The sequence below is a fragment of the Pseudophryne corroboree genome, chromosome 2 (assembly GCF_028390025.1).
Source record: "Pseudophryne corroboree isolate aPseCor3 chromosome 2, aPseCor3.hap2, whole genome shotgun sequence".
Lineage (NCBI taxonomy): Eukaryota > Metazoa > Chordata > Amphibia > Anura > Myobatrachidae > Pseudophryne > Pseudophryne corroboree.
This window is the reverse complement of record NC_086445.1, coordinates 387564024-387585722: the sequence shown is the minus strand read 5'-3', so window position 1 is coordinate 387585722 and position 21699 is coordinate 387564024. Positions and strand designations below refer to the sequence as shown.

General features: G+C 45.7%; 1 protein-coding gene across 10 annotated transcripts in view; it reads right to left on the bottom strand.

Moving 5' to 3' along the window:
- Positions 1–21699, bottom strand: part of HERC2 (HECT and RLD domain containing E3 ubiquitin protein ligase 2) — a 618496-nt gene that overhangs the window by 120674 nt on the left and 476123 nt on the right. For all 10 annotated transcript variants that reach the window (XM_063953293.1, XM_063953292.1, XM_063953291.1 and 7 more), the window contains 6 exons: positions 16867–17011; positions 16405–16630; positions 16113–16287; positions 13981–14167; positions 3371–3508; positions 3084–3275 (listed from right to left, as the gene is read on the bottom strand). In XM_063953293.1, the coding sequence (XP_063809363.1) occupies positions 3084–3275; positions 3371–3508; positions 13981–14167; positions 16113–16287; positions 16405–16630; positions 16867–17011 (1063 nt within the window). The remainder of the gene's footprint in view (positions 1–3083; positions 3276–3370; positions 3509–13980; positions 14168–16112; positions 16288–16404; positions 16631–16866; positions 17012–21699) is intronic.

Sequence of the window (21699 nt, the reverse complement as noted above, 5' to 3'; positions counted from 1 at the left end):
CCCACGAAGCAGGGAGTCTGATGCCAGCAGATCTCCCTGAAAATAAAAAACCTAACATAAGTCTTTTCAGAGAAACTCAGTAGAGCTCCTCAGAGTGCATCCAGTCGACCTGGACACATTTCTAAAACTGAGGTCTGGAGGAGGGGCATAGAGGGAGGAGCCAGTTCACACCCAATGAAAAAGTCTATCGAGTGCCCATGTCTCCTGCGGATCCAGTCTATACCCCATGGTCTTGATGTCGTCCCCAGCATCCTCTAGGACGTATGAGAAAGTATGAACATCAGGTATACAGTGTAGGATCAATTTTTCTCAGAAACCATACCGACAAGGCAGATGTGTGAACCTTGAGGGAGGCCAGACTAAGACCTAGGTCAAGGCCTTGTTGCAGAAAAGCCAGGATTCTGGACTTTCTGAATCGATATGTATCGTATTTCTTATCAGCACACCAGGTGAAGTAAGAATTCCAGACCCTGTAATAAATCCGCGCTGATGCCGGTTTGCGGGCTTTCAACATAGTCGGAATAACCGCCTCGGAAAAACCTTTTGCCCTCAGGAGTGATGCTTCAAGAGCCACGCTGTCAAAGCCAGTCTGGCCAGGTCTGGATAGAGACAGGTCTGTATGAGAAAGTCCAGGTGCTGAGGAAGTAGAAGGGGATTCTCTGTCAATAGACCCTGCAGGTCTGAGAACCAATGGCTTTGAGGCCACGCTGGAGCGACTAGAAGCAGTATTCCTCCTTGTTTGAACTTCTGCAGTACCTTGGGCAGAAGAGACACTGGAGGGAACACATAGGGCAGCAGAAAGTTCCATAGAACCACAGTGCATCCACGAACGCTGCTTGAGGATCCCTGGTCCTTGATCCGAAGACCGCAACCTTGTGACTGTGTCGAGACGCCATGAGGTCTACATCCGGTAGGCCCCATCTGTCCACTAAGAGTTTAAAGACTTCCGGATGAAGACTCAACTTTCCGGCGTGCACGCCCTGGCGACTGAGGAAGTGTACTTCCCAGTTTAGGATGCCCAGAAGGAACACTGCCAATATGGCAGGCAGATGGCATTCCGCCCAACAAAGGATTTTTGACACTTCCATCATTGCTTTATGTATGCCACCATGGTGTCGTTGACTGATCATACTTGAACAGGCCTGTTCTGTACCAGAGGCACGGCGAGAAAGAATGCATTGAACACCGTCCTCAACTCCAGAATGTTTATTAGGAGGAGTGATTCCTCCTCAGTCTAGCGACCCTGAAACTAGTGTTGCTCCAACACCGAACCCATCCCCTCAGACTGGTGTCCTTTGTCAACAGGACCCAGTCGGGGATCCAGAAGGGATGGCCCTTGCTTAATCGCTGGTCCTGTAGCCTCCAGGTCAGCGACAGACGAACCTCCGGAGTTAAAGTGATCATCTGAGATCTGATCCGTTGAGGTTGGCAGTCTCATTTGGAAAAGATTAACCTCTGTAGTGGGCGGGAATGAAATTAAGCGTACTCTACCACCATGTCGAATGCCGACACCATCAGGCCAAGTACTTGCATCGCCGGGTCGATCGATACTCTGTGGCGACAAAGGAAGCATCTTACCCTTTCCTGAAGACAGAAACAGCTATTGACTGTGTGTCCAGAAGTGCCCCGAGGTGCACCATGCTCTGAGCTGGGAGCAGCGAGGACTTTTTCCCAACTGATAAGCCACCCGAGGGCTTGCAGGAAGTTTACTGTCAATTTCAAATGACTGAGGAGGACATCATGGAAATTTGCCAGAATCAGCAGGTTGTCCAGATACGCCAGGATTCTGACCCCCTGGCGATGAAGTGAAGATCTGAGGAGCCATGGCCAGTCCAAATGGTACAGCCTGGAATTGATAATGTAGGTTGCCAATAGCAAACCGCAGAAACTGTTCGTGTGACATGGCAATAGGTATATGTAGGTATGCATCCTGTATATCCAGGGATACCATATAGTCTCTGGGTTCCATAGCCAGTATCATTGAGTGCAGTGTTTCCGTACGAAACCTGGACACTCTAACAAACTTGGCACACACGGGTAGGAGCAGAGGCACCTACGAGATAAGGCACATGCACACATGGGTAGGGGCAGAGGCACACATGTATAAGGGAACATGCACACACGGGTGGGGGCAGAGGCATGCTGTAGTTTCGAAGCTAAGCTAGGAGACCTAGGACCCTTTGATATAGAGTCAGCCTGCAAACCTAACATGTTTAACATACAGCGGGCGGAGCTTGGCCTGTCGTCCTAGCATTTACAGCACTGAGCAGGGCAGCATCAGAGGTGGGACGGGGCAGAGAAGGAAGCAGATTATTCTACTCAGCACCAGCATTTTGGCAGCAACAATCCTGGGGAAGCCCAGAGGTGCGGCCTGACAAAAAATGGCATTATTCTTTAAATTCCGTAGCTAAGCACGTGTATTCAGCAAGTAAATTATATGGGGGAAAATGCAGTGAAGCTTGGAGAGAGATAAAGTAGTGAGTCAGTATAAGCCAATCAGCTCCAAACTGCCATGTTGCAGGCTGTGTTTGAAAAATGACAGTTAGGAGCTGAATGACTAACACTTTCTCTCTCTCTCTCCAAACTTTGATAAATCTCCCCTGTTCTGTATACAGTTAGACCTAACAGCAAGATTAGACATAATTTAATTGTTCAGTGCCAAGTTCAACCAAAATGGATCATATAGGTCCATTAGTGTGATCAGCCTATGGGGTCAATCCTATTTTCTGTGAAGACACAGCAGGTGCGATTAAGTGTGGCACTAAGCTGCACTTACGGTACTGCCGACTCAAAGATTTTTCTTCGCAGCCCCCTAGGGCTCCAAGCTAAATATTCTACAAGTCAGGCACTAAAAGGGGCCACAAGGGGTGCAAGTTCAGGTGCCGCTACCAGAATCTACACACCACGGCAACTTTATAGCCATCACAGGGAATAGGATTGACCCCTATTGTTGCTACATTGTTTTAATTAATTTGAGCATGCTGGAATGGGCAGTTTGACAGTAAACAAGGCTGATCCAGCCCCCCCCCCCCCCCCCCCCCCCAAAAAATTTTTTTAACCAACGCTAGCAATGTTAAAATTACCTGTGGATATGCAGTGCCCATGGCAGACAGAACAGCGGATAAGACTTCTTTCCCCTTCTCTCCAGCTCTATTAGAGACTGCAAGTTTCAGCAGGTCAACCATTACTCGTGTATCATCTGGGACAAGTAAACTGGTGAATTCATCCAGGCACTGGGGTTCAGGGCCTGACACTTTGTTCTGGCTTTCCACATCCTAAACATAGCACAAAGTCCAGAAAATAATAACTGCCAATTCAGTAACATTTGGACACCCTACACAAGAACAAATTACTGTAACTTAGCTCCTACCTCTTTGGTTTTGGTCATTGTCTCTGCAATGATACTAGCTGCCCCAGGATCATCTGTAACTGGAATGAAAGGTCTAGAGGAGGCCGCAGAAGCAGAAGGAGTAACAGCAGGCGTTACTGCATCCTCAGATGCTGTCACCTTAAAAATAAAAAAATTATAGTTCTAAATCTTAACTAAGCTTTACATCTAGGTATGTCAAAAGAAGCAGATTTAATAATTGTACATTTTATTTTATCCTCCAAACACCACCCCAGACATGACCAACAGTTTGACTTCTGTGTCCTGGACAGTCCCTTATGTACTCTGATCTATTTGTACTTCAATATATTGAAAGTTGCAAAGACAGGGGATAAGCAGAGTTGGAACAGCAGGAGTCAACAGATACCATTGTTATTTAATAAAAAATAAATCCGTAATACAAAAAAAAAAACACAACAGCAACAACAGCAACAACAACAACACAGTGCTCTGTGGTATGCAGTAACGGCACCTATTTTTTGGCATAATATTTAATACTTATAACTAGTAACGCAAACAAGAAAAAAAAAAAAAAGTAAAATCATTTTAGAAATGAATAAGTGTCTGAAGACTTGTCCAGAGTAAAGAAACTATGATAAATCTTGAATCAACTTGTAACTTTAGACCAATACAGCACCTTTTTCTTAGAACTGGTACGTTTAAAAAAAAGGATAAAAGATAGTTCGTTATTTTGTACTCGCTGTAAAATCAACTCCTCCATGTGAGGCCACGGCAAACTGTAGGCTGAGAAGGGAGGCTGAGGAGTAGGCACTAAATACTGTAGTTCATCTATGGGAGTTGAAACCTCCACCTCCTCTAAGCACATCCCACCTTCTTATTTAACAAAGCCTAAATGGTGAACTCATTGTGCAGCAGGCACAACCACCAACCACGGAGGGAACAGACTCTCCCCCAGATAAACTCAGAGGGACTTATGTTATGGTGAAAGTAAAAAAAAAGAACTCCTCTTTTTCCATTTACATTCTGTTTGGGGGACACTACAGACTATGGGAATTCCCATAGCAAGCCTCCAGAGGGGGGTGCCTCAGATCCATGGTGTCTGGGAATTTACGGGCTATTGATGAACTCTACGTCCACCCAATCTATAAAGTCACACCCAGGACAACAATGCAATAAATTATCGCAAAACTGGCACCTGTGGCAACAAAATTGTGTAACTTAAACTTTCATAAAAAGAGTTAATAAAGGTAGGTCTTTCATAACTCATTTTCTTCTTTAGTGTCTATAGGGAGTCCACAGAGATACCATTGGAATGCCTGAAAGCAGTTTTCCCTAAGCAAGGGGACGTGCCTGAGCGGTATAAAGAACTCGTCGCCCAAAGGCGGCATCTTTGGAGGCGAAGGTATCAAAGGCGTAGAAATGAAGGAAAGTGTGGATGGAAGAACACGTGGCTGCCTTACACAACTTTTCAGCAGACGCGCCTGGGGCCTCCACAGACCGAGTGGAATGAACTGTAACCATATTTGGAACCAAGGAGTTCCGCCTGCGTGTATGCCTGAGAAATGGTCAGACTCAGCCAATGGGCCAAAGTCTGTTTGTTAGCAGGCCAGCCCCACTTGTGGAAGCCTTAAAAGTACAAAAAGACCATCAGATTTACGGAAAGCTTTCACTCAATCGTCATAAACCTGAAGAGCCCGTACCATATCCAACAAGGCGTCACTTGTGGAAAGGGTAGGAGATTTGAAAGCGTGGACAAAAATCTCTTCATTAATATGAAATCTAGATACCACTTTAGGAAGGTAGCCAGACCGGGTTCTGAGGACAGTCCTGTCCAGATGGAAGATCAAAAAGGGGGAGCAATATGAAAGTGCACCTAAATCAGAAACTCTGCGAGAAGAGGAAATATAGGAGGAAGACAGTCTGCCACATAAGCCACTTAGAGTCCACAGAATGCAAAGGTTCAAACAGAGCTGTCTGTAAAGCCTGGAGAACAAAGGACAAATCCCACAGAGCCACCAGAGGGACAAATAGGGGTTGAATGTGGAGAACTCCCTGAAAGAAGGTCCTGATATCTGGAACAAAACGAATAGAGCAGATACCTGCACCTTAAGGGACACAAGGCAAAGTCCAAAGTCCAGCCCAGGTAGTAGGAAGGCAAGAACTCTGGCATCTTGGAAGGCAGTAAGACTATAGCCCCAAGTGGACTACCACTGAAAATAAGAATGCCAAATTTTGTAGTAAATCATGGGCGAGGTTGGTTTATGAGCCTTAAGCAACATTTGAACAACAGAATGGGAGAAGCACATAGATCTTAAGAGGGATGTCTCAAGAGCCACGTCGTCAAAAACAGACAAGCCACGTCTGGATGTAGACACAGACCATGAGTCAGCAGATCTGGCCGCAGAGGAAGCCGAAAATAGGATTTTATATACCTACCGGTAAATCCTTTTCTCGTAGTCCGTAGAGGATGCTGGGGTCCAATTTAGTACCGTGGGGTATAGAAGGGTGCAATAGGAGCCATTGGCACTTTAAGAGTTTAATAGTGTGGGCTGGCCCCTCCCTCTATGCCCCTCCTACCAGACTCGGTCTAGAAACTGTGCCTGAAGAGACGGACACACTTCAAGAGAAGGAAATACACAGATAGTGGTTCACCCCAGCTCACACATTACAAAAGGAAAGCCAAGCTAACCAACGTGAAACGATTCAGCAACGGCTGAACCAACAATATTTAATCAAGTAACAATGCAGGATAACGAAGCACTGGGCGGGCCCAGCATCCTCTACGGACTACGAGTAAAGGATTTACCGGTAGCTATACAAAATCCTATTTTCTCTTACGTCCTAGAGGATGCTGGGGTCCAAATTAGTACCATGGGGATGTACAAAAGCTCCCAAGTACGGGAAGAAGAGTGCTGAGGTTCCTGCAGAATAGACTGACCAAACTTTAAATACTCAGAGGCCAAAGTATCGAACTTGTAGAACTTGGCAAACGTGTTCTACCCTGACCAAGTAGCTGCTCGGCAAAGCTAAATAGCCGAGACACCCCGGGCAGCCGCCCAGGAAGAACCCACTTTACGGGTAGAGTGGGCCTGAACAGATTTTGGAATCGGCAATCCTTTCGTAGAATAAGCATGCTGGATAGTAAGTCTGATACAGCGAGAAATGGTCTGCTTAGAAGCAGGACACCCAATCTTGTTGGGATCATAAAGGACAAACAGCGCGTCCGACTTCCTGTGACAAGAGGTTCTCTTCCCATATAATTTCAAAGCCCGTACAACATCCAAGGACTTTGAGGTAATCGAGGTGTCAGTAGCCACTGGCACCACAATAGGTTGGTTGATATGAAAAGCCGACACAACCTTTGGAAGAAATTGCTGACGCATTCGGAGCTCAGCTCTATCCTCACGGAAAATCAAGTTGGGGCTCTTGTGCAACAACGCTCCCAATTCTGACACACGTCTCGCAGATGCCAATGCCACCAGTGTGACCGCCTTCCAAGTAAAAAACTTTACGTCTTTCTCCTATTAAGGCACAAACCAATCTGACTGCAGGAACTGCAACACCACGTTAAGATCCCAAGGTGCCGTAGGAGGCACAAAAGGTGGTTGGATGTGCAGAACTCCTTTCAAGAATGTCTGACCCTTAGGGAGAGCAGCCAATTGTTTCTGGAAGAAAATGGACTAGGCTGAAATTTGGACCATTATGGAGCCCAAGCGTAGGCCCACATCCACACCCGCTTGCAGAAAGAGGAGAAAACGTCCTAGTTGAAACTCCACCGTTGGAAACTTCTTGGATTCACACCAAGACACATTCTTCCAAATCCGATTGTAATGCTTAGACGTTACTCCCTTCCTAGCTTGGATCAGAGTAGGAATGACCTTGTTTGGAATGCCATTCCAAGCTAAGATCTGGCGTTCAACCTCCATGCTGTCAAATGTAGACGTGGTAAGTCTTGATAGGAGAACGGCCCCTGTTGTAAAAACTCCTTGCGAAGAGGACTTGGATCCTCCAGCAATAATTCCAGAAGATCCACGTACCAAGATCGTCTTGGCCAGTCTGGAGCAATGAGGATCGCCTGAACTCTTGTTCTTTTTATTAACTTGAGAATCCTTGGGATGAGCAGAAGCGGAGGAAACACATACACCGACCAGAACACCCACGGAGTTACTAGAGCATCCACGCCACTGCTTGTGGGTCTCGTGACCTGGAACAGTACCTCCGAAGCTTCTTGTTGAGGCAAGAGGCCATCATGTCTACTTAAGGTACGCCCCATCGGCTTGTTACCTCTGCGAACACCTCCGGGTGGAGGCCCCATTCTCCTGGATGGAGATAGTGTCTGCTGAGGAAGTCTGCCTCCCAGTTGTCCACTCCCGGAATGAAGATAGTCGACAACGCCACCGCGTGTCTTTCTGCCCAGATGAGGATTTTTGTTACCTCTAACATTGCAGCTCTGCTCTTCGTTCCGCCCTGTATGTTTATATAGGACACCGCCGTGACGTTGTCAGACTGAACCTGAATGGCTTGAACTTGCAGAAGATTGTCGCTTGTAGAAGGCCGTTGTAAATGGCCCACTGTTCCAGAACGTTTATTGGGAGGAGAGATTCCTGACTGGACCACCTTCCTTGGATGTTTTCCCCGAGTGACTGCTCCCCAACCTCTGAGACTTGCATCCGTAGTTAAGATAAAGTTCTGAATCCTGAACCTGTGGCCATCGAGCAGGTGAGAAGCTTGAAGCCACCAGAGGAGTGAAATTCTGGCTTTCGGTGAAAGGCGTATCCGCTGGTGCATGTGAAGATGCGATCCCAACCACTTGTCCAGGAGATCCAGCTGGAAGGACCGTGCATGGAATCTTTCGTACTGTAGAGCCTCGTAGGAGGCTACCATCTTTACCAGAAGGCAAATGCCTGATGAACCGACACCCGGGCTGGCTTCAAGACATCCTGGACCATTGATTGGATCACCAACGCTTTCTCCACTGGTAGAAACACCCTCTGTACCTCCGTGTCGAGTATCATCCCCAGGAAGGGTAGTCTCCTTGTCAGTTCCAAATGTGACTTTGGAAGATTTAGGATCCGCCCAGGATCCTAGAGTAGTTGAATTGAGAGAGAGCAATACTCTGCAACAGCCTTTCCCTGGAAGATGCCTTTATCAGTAGATCGTCCAGGTATGGAATAATGTTCACTCTCTGCTTGCGGAGGAGGAGCATCATCTCAGCCATGACCTTGGTGAACAGCCTCGGTGCCGTGGAGAGGCCAAATGGCAGGGCCTGGCACTGGTAGTGACAGTCCTGTATCACAAACCTTAGATAGTCCTGGTGAGGCGGCCAGATCGGAATGTGAAGGTACGTATCCTTGATATCCAGGGATACCAGGAATTCCCCCTCCTCCAGACTGAGACCACTGCTCTCAGAGACTCCATCTTGAACACTTGTAAGTATGGGTTCAAGGACTTTAGGTTCAATATTGGCCTTACCGAATCGTCCGGCTTCAGTACCACAAACAGGTTTGAGTAATAACTCCTGTTTCTTAGGTGAGGTGGAAATGGAACAATGACATTTGTGTGTACCAATTTTTGAATGGCTTCCTGCAGAAATATACTTTCTGTCAGTGAAGCTGGTGAGCCAGATTTAAAAAATCTGTGAGGTGGGAGTACCTGAAATTCCAGTCTGTACCCCTGGGTAACAATATCTTTTACCCAGGGGTCGAGGCACGATGCCGCCCAGACATGACTGAAATCTTTCAGTCTCGCTCTCTCACCTGACCAATGCCCAGGCTGTGAGGTCCACAGTCATGCCGAAGACTTGGAGGAAGCAGAACCTGGCTTCTGTTCCTGGGAACCTGCTGGTGCAAGTTTCTGGATTTCCCCCGACCTCCTCTAAAGAAGGTGGGGGGACCATTGGATTTTTTTATATTTGGCGGTCTGAAAGGAATGCAGTGCAGGCGTAGGATAGGCTTTCCGAGCCGGTGCAGCTGCAGAGGGAAGAAAGGTTGACTTACCGGCAGTTGCCGTGGATATCCACGCATCAAGTGCTTCCCCAAACAGGGCCTGACCTGTAAAGGGCAGATTCTCCACGCTCTTCTTGGATTCCGCATCCGCAGTCCATTGGCGTAGCCAGAGTCCTCTGCGTGCAGAGACCGCCATGGAAGTAGCCCTTGCATTAAGCAGGCCAATGTCCTTCATGGCTTCCACCATGAAACCTGTCGAATCCTGTTTGTGACGTAAAAACAAGTCAATGTCACTCCTATCCATAGAATCTAATTCCTCTAGTAATGTGCCTGACCACTTTACTATAGCTTTAGAAATCCACCCCCAAGCAACAGTGGGCCTTAAAACCACACCTGTAGCAGTGTATAGTTATTTGAGCGTAGTCTCAATCTTACGGTAATCCGGCTCCTTTAAGGTGGTTGAACCGGGGACAGGTAAAACCACCTTTTTAGACAATCTAGATACAGAAGCATCTACTATAGGTGGGTTTTCCCACTTCTTCCTTTCCTCTTCAGGGAAAGGAAATGAGAATTCTTTCAGGAATTTAGAATTTTTTTTTCTGGGTTATCCCAGGATTTTTCAAACAAGCGAGGATGCTTTATTTACAGTAAAATAAGTCTCCTCTTCCTGCTCAGGTACTATCTCAGTAATATGTAACACATCCCTAATGGCTACAATCATTAAATGCATCTCTTTAGCAAGGGATGCATCCGCCCTCCCCCCCTTCTTGCATATCCCCATCACCGTTTCCTGTATCAAAGTCAGTATCTGTGTCAGCTTGCATTATATGGGCAAGTGGACGTTTTTGCGGGTATGGAGGTGGGGTTTTTGACGAAGTAGTGGGGGCTGGATATTGCAACCCCTCAACAGTCTTCCTCAAAAACTGAGTCTCTTTCTCAGTATGTGACATCCTCGCTGAGATCTGGGATATCATTCCCCTTAAAGAATCCACCCATGCGGGTTCGGATTCAGAAGGCTGAGAAAGCATATTGCAGTCCTGAGTACATGGAATAGACTCCTCTGGAGAAGATAAACACTCTGCAGCGCAGGACACAGAGTCCTTAGACATGTTAACAGGAGATATATACACTTACACACACGCAGGAAAATGTCAGATACAGTTTCCCCCAGAGCACCTTCAAAGAGTCACAGAGTATAAGGAGCCAGCCACACCACGCCCCTGTAGGCAGTTATTATGATAAAAGCCCGGCGCTAACTAACTACCCTTAATAGAGCAGTTAGTACTGTTTTTCCCCCCTGTCTGTAACACCCTGGTACCGTGAGGCATTGGAGTTATGTGGAAGGCAGCGCTCCATGTCAGCGTTCTGTGTAATCTGCAGGGAGAAAATGGCGCTGGTGAATGATGGATCCGCTCTGAGAGGAAGCCTCGCCACCTGATCTGGTGCGTGGCTTCCCGCACTTATTGTTTAAACTGGCCTGAGGAATTTATATGTTCCAGCGGGATTAACCCGTTAACGCCATAACCGGTGTAGGGTTAACCTGCCGACTCGGGACGCTGTTCCACCGTCTACATGTAGAGATGTTGCTGAGCCATACCGGAGCGCAGTCCCTCAGAGCTGCGCTCCAACCTTTGTGCCGCCATACCCGCCGGCAACCCGCTAACTGGGACGCCGGCGCTATACTCACCACTCTTCTATCTTCTGGCTCTGTTAGGGGGTGGCGGCCGTGCTGCGGGAGTGAGCAGTCGCCTCGTGAGCACAGTGTCCTGTCGGTGGAGATAGAGAACCATTAACTCTCTATTAAGTTGGTTCCTACTCCCCCCACTAAGGTGGTCATTTCAAGTTGATCGCAGCCAGCAACTTTCTGCTGCTGCGATCAACTAGTCCACGCCTATGGGGGAGTGTACTTTGGCTTAGCAGGGCTGCGATCGCTTGTGCAGCCTTGCTAAGCTAAAAAAATTTCAAGCAGAACAAGACTAGCTCTGGACATACTTACCCAGTGCGACGATCTCAGCGATGCTGGGGCCGGCTTTGACGTCAGACATCCGCCCTCCGTTCTCCTGAACACGCCTGCGTTTTCTTCTCCACTCCCCGAAAATGGTCTCCAAACGATCTGGTGACGCCCAGGAACGCCTTCTTTCTGTCAATCTTGCGGTCGGCTCTGCGACCGCTTTCTTCGTTGGCCGTGATGTAACCCGCCACGCATGCGCATTCCAGACCCGTTCGCACCGCAGCGACAAACCACTGCATGCGAACGGGTCGGAATGACCCCTTAAGTCCCACGAAGTAGTGAGGCTGTTGCTAGCAGCCTCCCTGTAAAACAACAAACTCTAAACTTTAAGAAAAAATAAAACTAAGAAAACTCCTAGGAGCTCCCCTAGCTGTGGCCGGCTCTTCCAGGCACATTTTCTAAACTGAGTCTGGTAGGAGGGGCATAAAGGGAGGGGCCTAAAGGGAGAGGCCAGCCAACACTATTAAACTCTTAAAGTGCCAGTGGCTCCTAGTGGACCAGTCTATAGCCCATGGTACTAAATTGGACCCCAGCATCCTCTAGGACGTAAGAGTAAGGGAGTGTTTATTGAAAGACACTGCAGTTCTGCAAACCAAGGGTGCCTCGGCCAGTCTGGAGTTATAAGAAGCATGGTGCCGCCTTCTAGCTTGAACTTGTGCATAACTCTCGGGGGGAGTGAAACTGGAGGGAAATGTGTATACCAGATTGAAGGTCCACTGTAACGCAAGCGCGTCCACGAAGGCAGGAGAGGGATCCCTGGTCCTGGACCCATACAGGCCATGAGATCCAAGTCCGGCATACCCCACTTGTCGACCAGAATCTGAAAGACCTCTGGATGTAGAGTCCACTCGCTGGAGTGGACATTTTGTCGGCTTAAGAAGTCTGCTTCCCAGTTTAGGACTCCTGGGATGGACATTCTTCCCAAGTGAGAATACGTGTCACTTGGTGGCCAGATTTCGCATGCCTCCCTGATAGCTGAAGTGGGCCACTGCGGTGGTGTTGTCAGATTGGACCTGAACAGGTCGACCATGAAGAAGGTGTTGAACTAGACTGAACACTCTGTAAATTGCCCAGAGCTTCAGTATGTTGATAGGCAGGAGAGTTTCCTGAGCTGTCCAAAGTCCCTGAAAGGGGTGTTAACTGGTAACTGCTCCCCACCCGCGGACTATGGCATCGATGGTGAGGAGTACCCAATCCGGAATCCAAAAGGGACGACTCCTTGCCGGATGAGATGATGTTGTCCATTCTACCGTGATAAGATCAGATGTTGAAGAGGTCTGACGTGAAACTGGGCATATTCCACAATGTCGAAGGTAGAAACCATGGACCCCCAAGACCTACATGGCTGAAGGAAGCTATGCAGGCGAGCGTGAAGCGCACGTATCTTGTCCACCGGCAGAAAAATCCTCTGGACCTAAGAGAGGGAAAACTTTTTCAAGTTGATAATCCAGCCGTGCGCTTGTAGGAAGGCAATGGTCAGATGGTGATGTTGCTGTAAGTTCTCCAGAGACACTGATAAAAATCAGCAGGTCGTCCAGGTAAGGAAGAATTTGAACCCCCTGACGTCTGAGATGAGCAGACTAGACTGCCATCATTTTGGTAAAGACCCAAAGTGCTGTAAAAAAGCCAAAGGGTAACGCTGTTGGAGGACAGCAAATCTGAGTTATTGCTGATGTTTGGAAGTGATAGGAACATGTAGGCAGGCATCTTTGATATCCAGGGAAGTCATAAAGTCCCCACTGAAATGCCACCTGCCCAACCTCAAGTCAACTGACTGCAGAGGTGCAAAGAAGCCAGCTGAAGCGCCTCCAAGACCATATTGAGGTACCAAGAAGTGAATGGTTGAACGTCTGCAATAAGAAACAGAATTTGATGGCAGATGAGAACCACTTAGCCCCACAAGTCTGCCCATGTACACGCACAGACTAGTATTAATTTTATATTGAGAGACAATTAAACTACCAGTATACAGTATTTTTTGATTGTGGGAGGATACCGGAGTACCCACAGGAAACCCACACAAGCATGGGGAGAATTTATACACTCCACAGAGTAAGAGCTGTGGTATGAACACATGACCTCAGTACTGTGAGACAGTAATGCTAACCATTACACAATCTGTACTAGCAGAAGGGCCAGGCACTTCTGAAACAAGATCTATAAGGAAGAAACTTAACCTGGCAGCAGGAGTGCCTGATTCAGCCAAACCTGAAAAGAGGATAGGAGACACAATGGAAATCTAGCTTCAATGTCCACACAGAACTAGAAGCTGAAACTGGGGGCTGTCTTGGCAGAACTCTGGGATAAACTGACCAAATGAAATTATAGCAGTCTTCAATAAGGTAAGCCTCAAGGAAATGGGCATGCCATAAGCAGCACCCTCCAGATCACTGCTCCGGAGCATTTACTTTGCTCCAACAGATTAATTATTAGTGCCTACTCCTCAGACTCCCCTCTACGTTCACAGTCTGCAGTGGGGTAGGATGTACTGTAAGATGATGAAAGCACTGGGAGTGCAGCTATTCTTTAATTAACATACATATACAAACCTAACATAATTGAAAAAAAACAGAGAAAAATGTGTACCCACTAAAAATTAATTCCAATCAAGAAAAGTAGATTCAAAAGATAATTTTCTCCCAAAAGCTGTTTCTCTGAGAAACTTAATGCCATACCTCTCCACGTCTGTCTTGCCAAGGGCTGGGACTTAATCTATCCTCTAAATCCATGGTCAAGCCCACATCATCACCATTAATAGGACTTGATGTTCCAGACACATCCGAGGGAGGAGCAGTGGACAAAGATGGGCACTCCACTGGAGCAATCATACTGGCTGGCATTAAGGCACCAACAACAGCATCCCTGCAACAAGAGGATTCATTAGAAACCACTTCAGTTAGGACAAAAACATAGTGAAACAGCGCTTAGTAACAATCACAAACGGCTTACACGTTATAACAAAGACTGTGATTCATAATGTAAAAGGACAAGACAGCTCATTACAAATGAGGTACTTCAAAACGTCATTTACTCTAATGTTGTTCACAAACGAACAGAAAATGAAACAAAAGTCTAGCTACAAGGTACAATTCATACAAAACTTCCATTAGAACAATTTACAGTAACGGAGGGCAAGAAACCCTCTTTACTACAGAATTTTGATCTCAACATATTTAATACCACAAACAATGATATTGTATTTTATTAGAATAACCATAACTTTAGTAATTTATTTATCTATCCCTGAAAATTAGTGACTGCAAAGGCGGGTACACACTATATGACACTTTAAACAAGTTTGCTGATAACGACCATTAGTTACGACAAATCCTTAAAATCGGACAGGCTATATGCACTGTATCACTAGCGATGTGAGGGTTGCTTGCGTCATCTGTATATGCAAATCAATTAAAAAAATGTCACTAATGACTAGGAGCAAATCGTGCAGTGTGTACACTAACAACGACGAACGATATGTTAAATTAAACCGAAACCCCACAAATTGGTAGTATCGAAAAGCTTGCGTATAACGTTTGGTCATTTGTAAAATCGCTCAGTGTGTATGCACAATGGGCCAAATTCAGACCTGATTGGTACTGTGCATTTTCGCACAGCAGCCAATCAGGTCTGAACTGCGCATGCCAGACAGCCGACGGCCGTCTCAGCCCCGCGATCGCCTCTGCCTGACAGGCAGAGTGTGCTTGGACCGCGCAGGGGGTGGGCCGCGGCGGCGGCTGCGCGACATCATACACAGCTGATGCAACTCTTTTGTACTTGTGCGACAGGGCAGCGCCTAACATGCAGGGCGGACTAGCCCTGTACTGGGTGTCCTCCCGCATGTCAGGGAAGCTGATCGTTGATGTGATAAATTTAGCACATCTACGATCAGGTCTGAATTAGGCCCAATATAGTTTGTCCAGGAGTTTCAGAGAAATCATGAGCGACACTGTATCATTTGCATGTCTTCTAGTGTGTGCCCGGCATTATAGTATGAGTAGTGATCTTTACATCTAAGTTTCCTTTAAATTTATACATTTTATTATACACCGTAGGCTGCTCAAAACCACTAAGTGCAAAAGTTTGTTTCAATCTGACAGAAGAATGACATGGAATACATGGAATGCATCACAACGCTATACTATGACAGAATACATGAGGCTAACTCAAGAAACGAGGGGTTGTACGTCCATGCTTTAGGCATTGCAGACCATTTTATTTGTAGTTTGCATTTTTATTTTACTCTTAGGCATAAGAGCCATGTGAGGAGATTCTCAACTGTTTGCTGCGCCTCTACTAGTGATGACCGCAAACAAGCCCCTGTGTTGAGCACTTACATACAGGATTTAGAAAAACTTCAATTTGCAAAGATCAAAAAAATACATTCCCAAAAAGGAATACAGAGGCGAAAAAAATAACAGGGCATATGAAGAAAGCAATAAAAGACTTCAAAACGATTACATAGAAAGTTGAATACAAATGACATCTCTGTACGATAAGGGGTTCAACTAAAATCTGCTCCCAAATCAGTAAGCCTCACAACATGTAAGTGAGAACCTTATATTGGTTGCATTGCATCAGCGCCTTTTTGAAAATCAAACTGCATCCTGAACAGATTTCTTTGGGGTACAATTGTCTCAGCGTGCACTAAAATCTGGAAATTAATCCCATACAAAATACTTGGGCAGAGAATTCCTAATCAATAAAAGCTTAGTTAAATGCAAATTAATCTACATAGACAGTCTCAGAAGATTTATTTAACAAAACAAATTAGCCAGAGAAATCTATCAACTAGTCATGTGTTTCCTACCTTGCATACATAATCTGCAATGCAGTCAGGATGTGCGAGAGCGCTTGCTGCTTGGCTAGGTTGCCATCGATAGACAGGAGAATCTTTGCAAGAGATGGGCGGTGTGTCTTTGTATTATTCACACCGCTTATTTTGTTGCTGGAAGACGATGAAGACTCTGTATCTGAAGACACACCTGTAAAATGGTAAGGGGAGAGGTCTCAAACATGATATGCAAAATGTTTTAATTATTTGGGGAATTTACAATTGTTTACGATGTAACATAATTTCAGCACAGACACAAGCAAGTTACCAAGATAGGAAGCTCCCAATGGATCTCTGGCTGTTTGGAAAAGGACAGGCTCATGAACCGAAGGCGCTGCCACGTCCACGGTTGTCCAAGCCACGCTGTGAGAGGACCCACAAGCCACGCGTGTTATCTTCTGTCCCTCCAATCCATGGACAAGGGTAGGTTTTCTGTTTACTGTAGTTGTTCCATTACCTTGCTGACCATGGTCATTATCACCCCATGCATAAACCTGAAATATACTATATTATGAAGACACTTTTCTGTAAAAAAATTAAAACATACTGCCAAATATCTTAAAAACTTGCTAGTAGGTGTTGCGTGCATGGGATTTAAATCTAAAGGAAAACCCTGATGTTCAGTTTTGACACTGTACTGAAGACCGTGGAGGGAAAAGTACCCCTGGTTTCCCGCTACACAAGAAAGAGCGGAATACATATAAAACCCGACGACATGTAACTATCTTACTTGTCCTGCGTCAGTCACTGCGAGACAATGGAGTGCTCCGACAGCCACATGAATGATCTTCTTTCCTCTCAGCCCTTCAACAACTTGTGGTTTTCTTACATGCACATCTGTACCATGGCCCAAACGAAAATAGTCTCCTTTGCCCCTATAAAATTACTACAATTAGAATATTCAGCTTCGTGGTATCAATTACTTTTTTTTTAGATGCACACTACAGTGATAGGAATTGCAGAGAAGAAACTGGTTTGCATTACAGGAGCCTTTCTCACAGACCAGAATCCTTATTAAACTTCCATATACTGCACTTCAAGTATGTAGGGGACACATCAAGAATTTGTAATCAAAGGGGTCCACAGTGCAAGTGACATTTTTACCAAAACTACTACCTGTATTACAAATAGAATGCCAAATATTAATTCTAACTAAAAAGTGCAATTGGCATGTTAACCAGCTAGAAAATAGCTGGATTTTGGTACTTACCGTTTAATCCTTTTCTTTGAGCCCATCTGGGGGACACTGAGCCATGGGGTTGCTTGCGGGGACTGTAGGATCTGGCACTTAGACTAACATAACTTTAAGAGCGTAGCTCCTCCCATCTACAACCCGCGATCTTCAGTACAACTTCAAATGTAGCCGTAAACCATGGACCAACCCACGCACACACAAAAACTGAGCTTAAGAACGCATTGTACCACAGATGAACTCGGAGAAAAGAATTAAACTGTAAGTAAAAAAAAAAAAAAAGCTCCGTCTCTTCTCTTTCTTCCAATCTGGGGACACTAGGCCATGGGTGTTCAGAATCCACACATAGGGGAGGGTACGCTCAGAAACACCTAAGCGGCAGACTTTCTGACCAAAACTAGCATCCTTGGATGCTAACACCAAAAATCACGAAAGTTCACTAGAAAGCCACATAGCACGGAATGCGTGGATACCAGACAATAAGGGGAGAATTCAATTAGAAGCAATAACCTGTTTTAACTTTTTGTGAAAGTAGTTATCGCCCAATTTTAAGACCCTTTTAAAGTCCGTATTTGAAGGTAAAATGTTGCAACTTTGTTCAAAACCACTGGGACACCCTCCCTAATGATTAACCACTTAGAATTGTTTCATTATTTTAATTTGGCCAATGACGACATTTTAGGGGTTATGTGCAAATTCAGGAGAATGGGTTAATTGATGTGGGACAGGTATATGGGGGTGTTTTTTTTAAGATTTTTTTAAAAGTGGCTTAAAATGACACAGACTCACTTACACGTAACACCCATTTTCTAATTGGCTAATTGGATAGCACAATAAGTTAACATACGGTAACAGACAATATGTGAAATTATCAGGCGATAGATCCATTAACACTTGAAAATTTATAAAACATTTTATAGCATCTGAGTTCCCCCCAATCTATGCGCTCCTAACTTAAGTAGAGCATTTATTTTGCAGGGAAAAAAACACTTGCTTTCCATCATTTTTTTCACTGTTTTAAAAATGCTTATAACAAACAGCCATATGACACAATTTAAGAACCCCAAATACTTTTATTATGACTATCAGACTTCTATACTGTTATCCAATATTAGTTTGTCCATTTTTGGGGGTACAGGCAGATATCCTCATCTTCAACTATACTTTAGCAAGTGAAAAAAACAGCAAGAATTATCGTGTGAAACACTTAACCATTTTCTAATTGGCTAACTGGATTGCACAATAAGTTGACATCAGATAACAGGCGATAAGTGAAATTATCAGGCGATAGATCCGTTAACACTTTATAGCATCTAAATGAATTCCCCCGACTGACTACCGGCAAAGGAAAGAAATAAGCATAGAGCTCACTTACCAACATACTGTAATAGAGACACAGTCCTGCTTTGTTGCCTACACTGCTGTATACAGGCCATGCACAGGTACAATCACACTTCTGATCAACATGCAGCCTAGACCTGCTCTGTTTTAAGCCTGGAACGGGTAACTCCTCTTTCTTAACCTAGTGCATCTGAGCTCAACCAGAGCCACCGTCCTGATTCATAGCTCAATGGGAACCAGAACTCCTATACCCCTTTTACAGTGCATAGCTGGGTCACACCAGGGATTCTGCATGCGGGTCCTTCCCAGGTAAGACCAGGCTTGTTACCCCTTTCAGACTGGCGCCAGCTCTTCCTATGACTGGCACTGGGCTTCTATGGTGTGAACATCGCATCGACCCGGGATACACATTCACACTGCACCAGGTTGAAATGCCGGTTCGCTCAATCTGGTCAATTTCAACAGGGTGCTTTTACAATGCACAATATCCCAGATTTCTGCGCGTTCATGTGCAATAAAACTGGATATTTATGGAAGTGTGAAAGAGGTACTAGACTGCTAATACTGCAATAGCCATAGCTATTTACACAGTAAATGGGATTACAGACAAACATCAGTGTCCAGCCACACAGAAAACATAAGCAATCCTGGCAGAAGCAGCCTAGACCACCAACTCCAGAAAAACTAAGGCTAGGTACAACCCAGTCTCCACAAAACCCAACCGAGAGACTGGAGAACGCACATCCAGAAGTACAGCTACTAATCCCTGTAGCTAAAGAGAAGACCCAGAAAACCAACCACTGTAAGCAGAGGCAAGCCTACTGTGAAATACAATAAAAAACAAGATCATAAAGCAGAAAAAGTCTGCAGAGAAGCTCCAAAGTCCACTCAGACTCTTGTAAGCTACCCTGCCCAAAAAAGAAAACGTAATATGCATAATTCTTACTAAAGCAAAGGGTACACTCTCACTACAGGGTATTTGCACAGACTTAAGATAGACTGTCTATACAAAGTGCACACTAGTGAACCCAGTTTAGTAGAAATGACCAGTGATCATACGAGTGTACTGTATATGGGTGCGATACAAGTCAAGTTCTGAAGCTGTTAAGAGTGCAGAAAAATCACACCAGAGCAGATTAGTTTTATTTATTTGTAATCTTTCTATTGTTTTTTTTTTAGATAATCTAAAGTACAGATCAGTCCTCATGAAAACAGCCCAGCTTCCATGAGCACCTAAACACTGAAGATCACGGGTGATGGAGGGAAGGAGCTACTCTCTTAAAGTTATACTAGTCTAATTAAGTGGCGACTCCTATGGTCTCCTCAATCAACCCCATGGTCCAGTGTCCCCCAGACTGGAAAGAAAAAAAAAAAAAAAGGAGTTATGGTAAAACTTACCTTTGCTAACTCTTTCTATGAGGTCCACCGGATCCACAGAGATAACCTTGGGGTATGATGGCGGAGACCAGGATCAGGCACCGAACAGTTAAGCTTTGTAAGCTGCACTGGTCCTTCTGCCTCATTCCCCGTCCACAGCTCAGGATCTTCAGTTTTAGTTAACAAGCCCAAAGCAGAAGCTGGAGAGGAGAGACGAAAGGATGCTGCACACAGGAAACACTCTCACAAACAGGAGAAGGAAACCAGTGACTCAGAAGAATAACCCGATGAAGCCAGGTGCTTCACGTTTGGCGCCCTGTGGATCCTATGGACCTCAAAGAAAAAGAGTTAAAGAAGGTAAGTTTTACAATAACTTATTATCTTCTTCAGGGTCCATAGGTATCCACAGGGATAATCTTGTGGATGCATCAAAGCAGTTGATTTAGGGAGGGGACGCTCCTAAGCTGAAAGGAGAATGGTGCTTCCTAAATCGAGAGGAGAACATTGCATCCATTGAAGCATCTTGAGAAGCAAATGTATCAAATGCGTAGAACCTGAGAAACATGTGGACAGGGGACCACGTGACTGCCTTGCACAGTTGTTCATCAGACGCACCACAGCGAGCTACACAAGAAGGTTCCACAGACTGTATCTGGGACAGGTAGACCAGCTTACATATAAGCCTGTGAGATAGTCATGCAAAGCCATCTAGCCAGGGTCTGCTTGTTAGCTGGTCAGCTTTACTTGTGGAATCTGTAGAGGACAAATAATGTATCAGTTTTCCGGAAGGAACTAGAACGGTCCACGTAGAAACAAAGAGCATGGACCACATCCAAGGAAGCCTCTCCGACAGAGAGGTCTGGCAAGCTGAAGGCCGGGACAACATTTTTTTCACCGAGATGGAAACGGGAAACCACCTGGGGGAGGTATTCCTGATTGGTCCTTAGGACTGCTCTGTCATGATGGAAGACCAAAAATGGAGAGCGGCAGGAAAGCGCTCCAAAGCCAGACACCCGTCTTGCCAAGGCTATAGCTGCCGAATCTAGTGGTTAAAATGGTGACTGTTGCAAGGCACGAAAAACCAATGAAAAACCCAAAGGAGCCACTGGAGGGACAAAGGGAGGCAGAAGATGGAAATGCCATCTGACAGCTAGGTCATCCACAAAGGCGATGTCTGGATCCCTTGGCCTGGACCCGTATACAGGTACCTTGTGGTTGTGTCTGGAGGCCATAAGATCCACTTGCAGAAGACCCCATTTGTTCACCAGAAGCTAAAAAAACACTTCTGGGTGTAGAGACCACACCAAGGTGTGAAAGTCCTGGCGACTGAGTAAGCCTGCTTCCCTATTGAGCAGGATGAAGACCGGGAGATGGCATTGTGCCCAGGAAAGCATCTGGGTCGCTTCAGCCATTTCTGAGGGACTGTGGGTGCGCCTCCCTGGTTATTGAGATAAGCCACTGCTGTGGCATTGTCTGGCTGACCTTGCACGGGAAGACCATGAAGAACGTCTTGAGCCAGAATGCGAGCCCTGTATATAGCTCACAGTTCAATTAAATTGATTAGAAGGCCCCTTTCGGCAAGGGACCAACGTCCCTAAAAGGTGCGACTTCCGGTTACAGCACCCCATCAGTGAAGACTAGCATCCGTGGTAA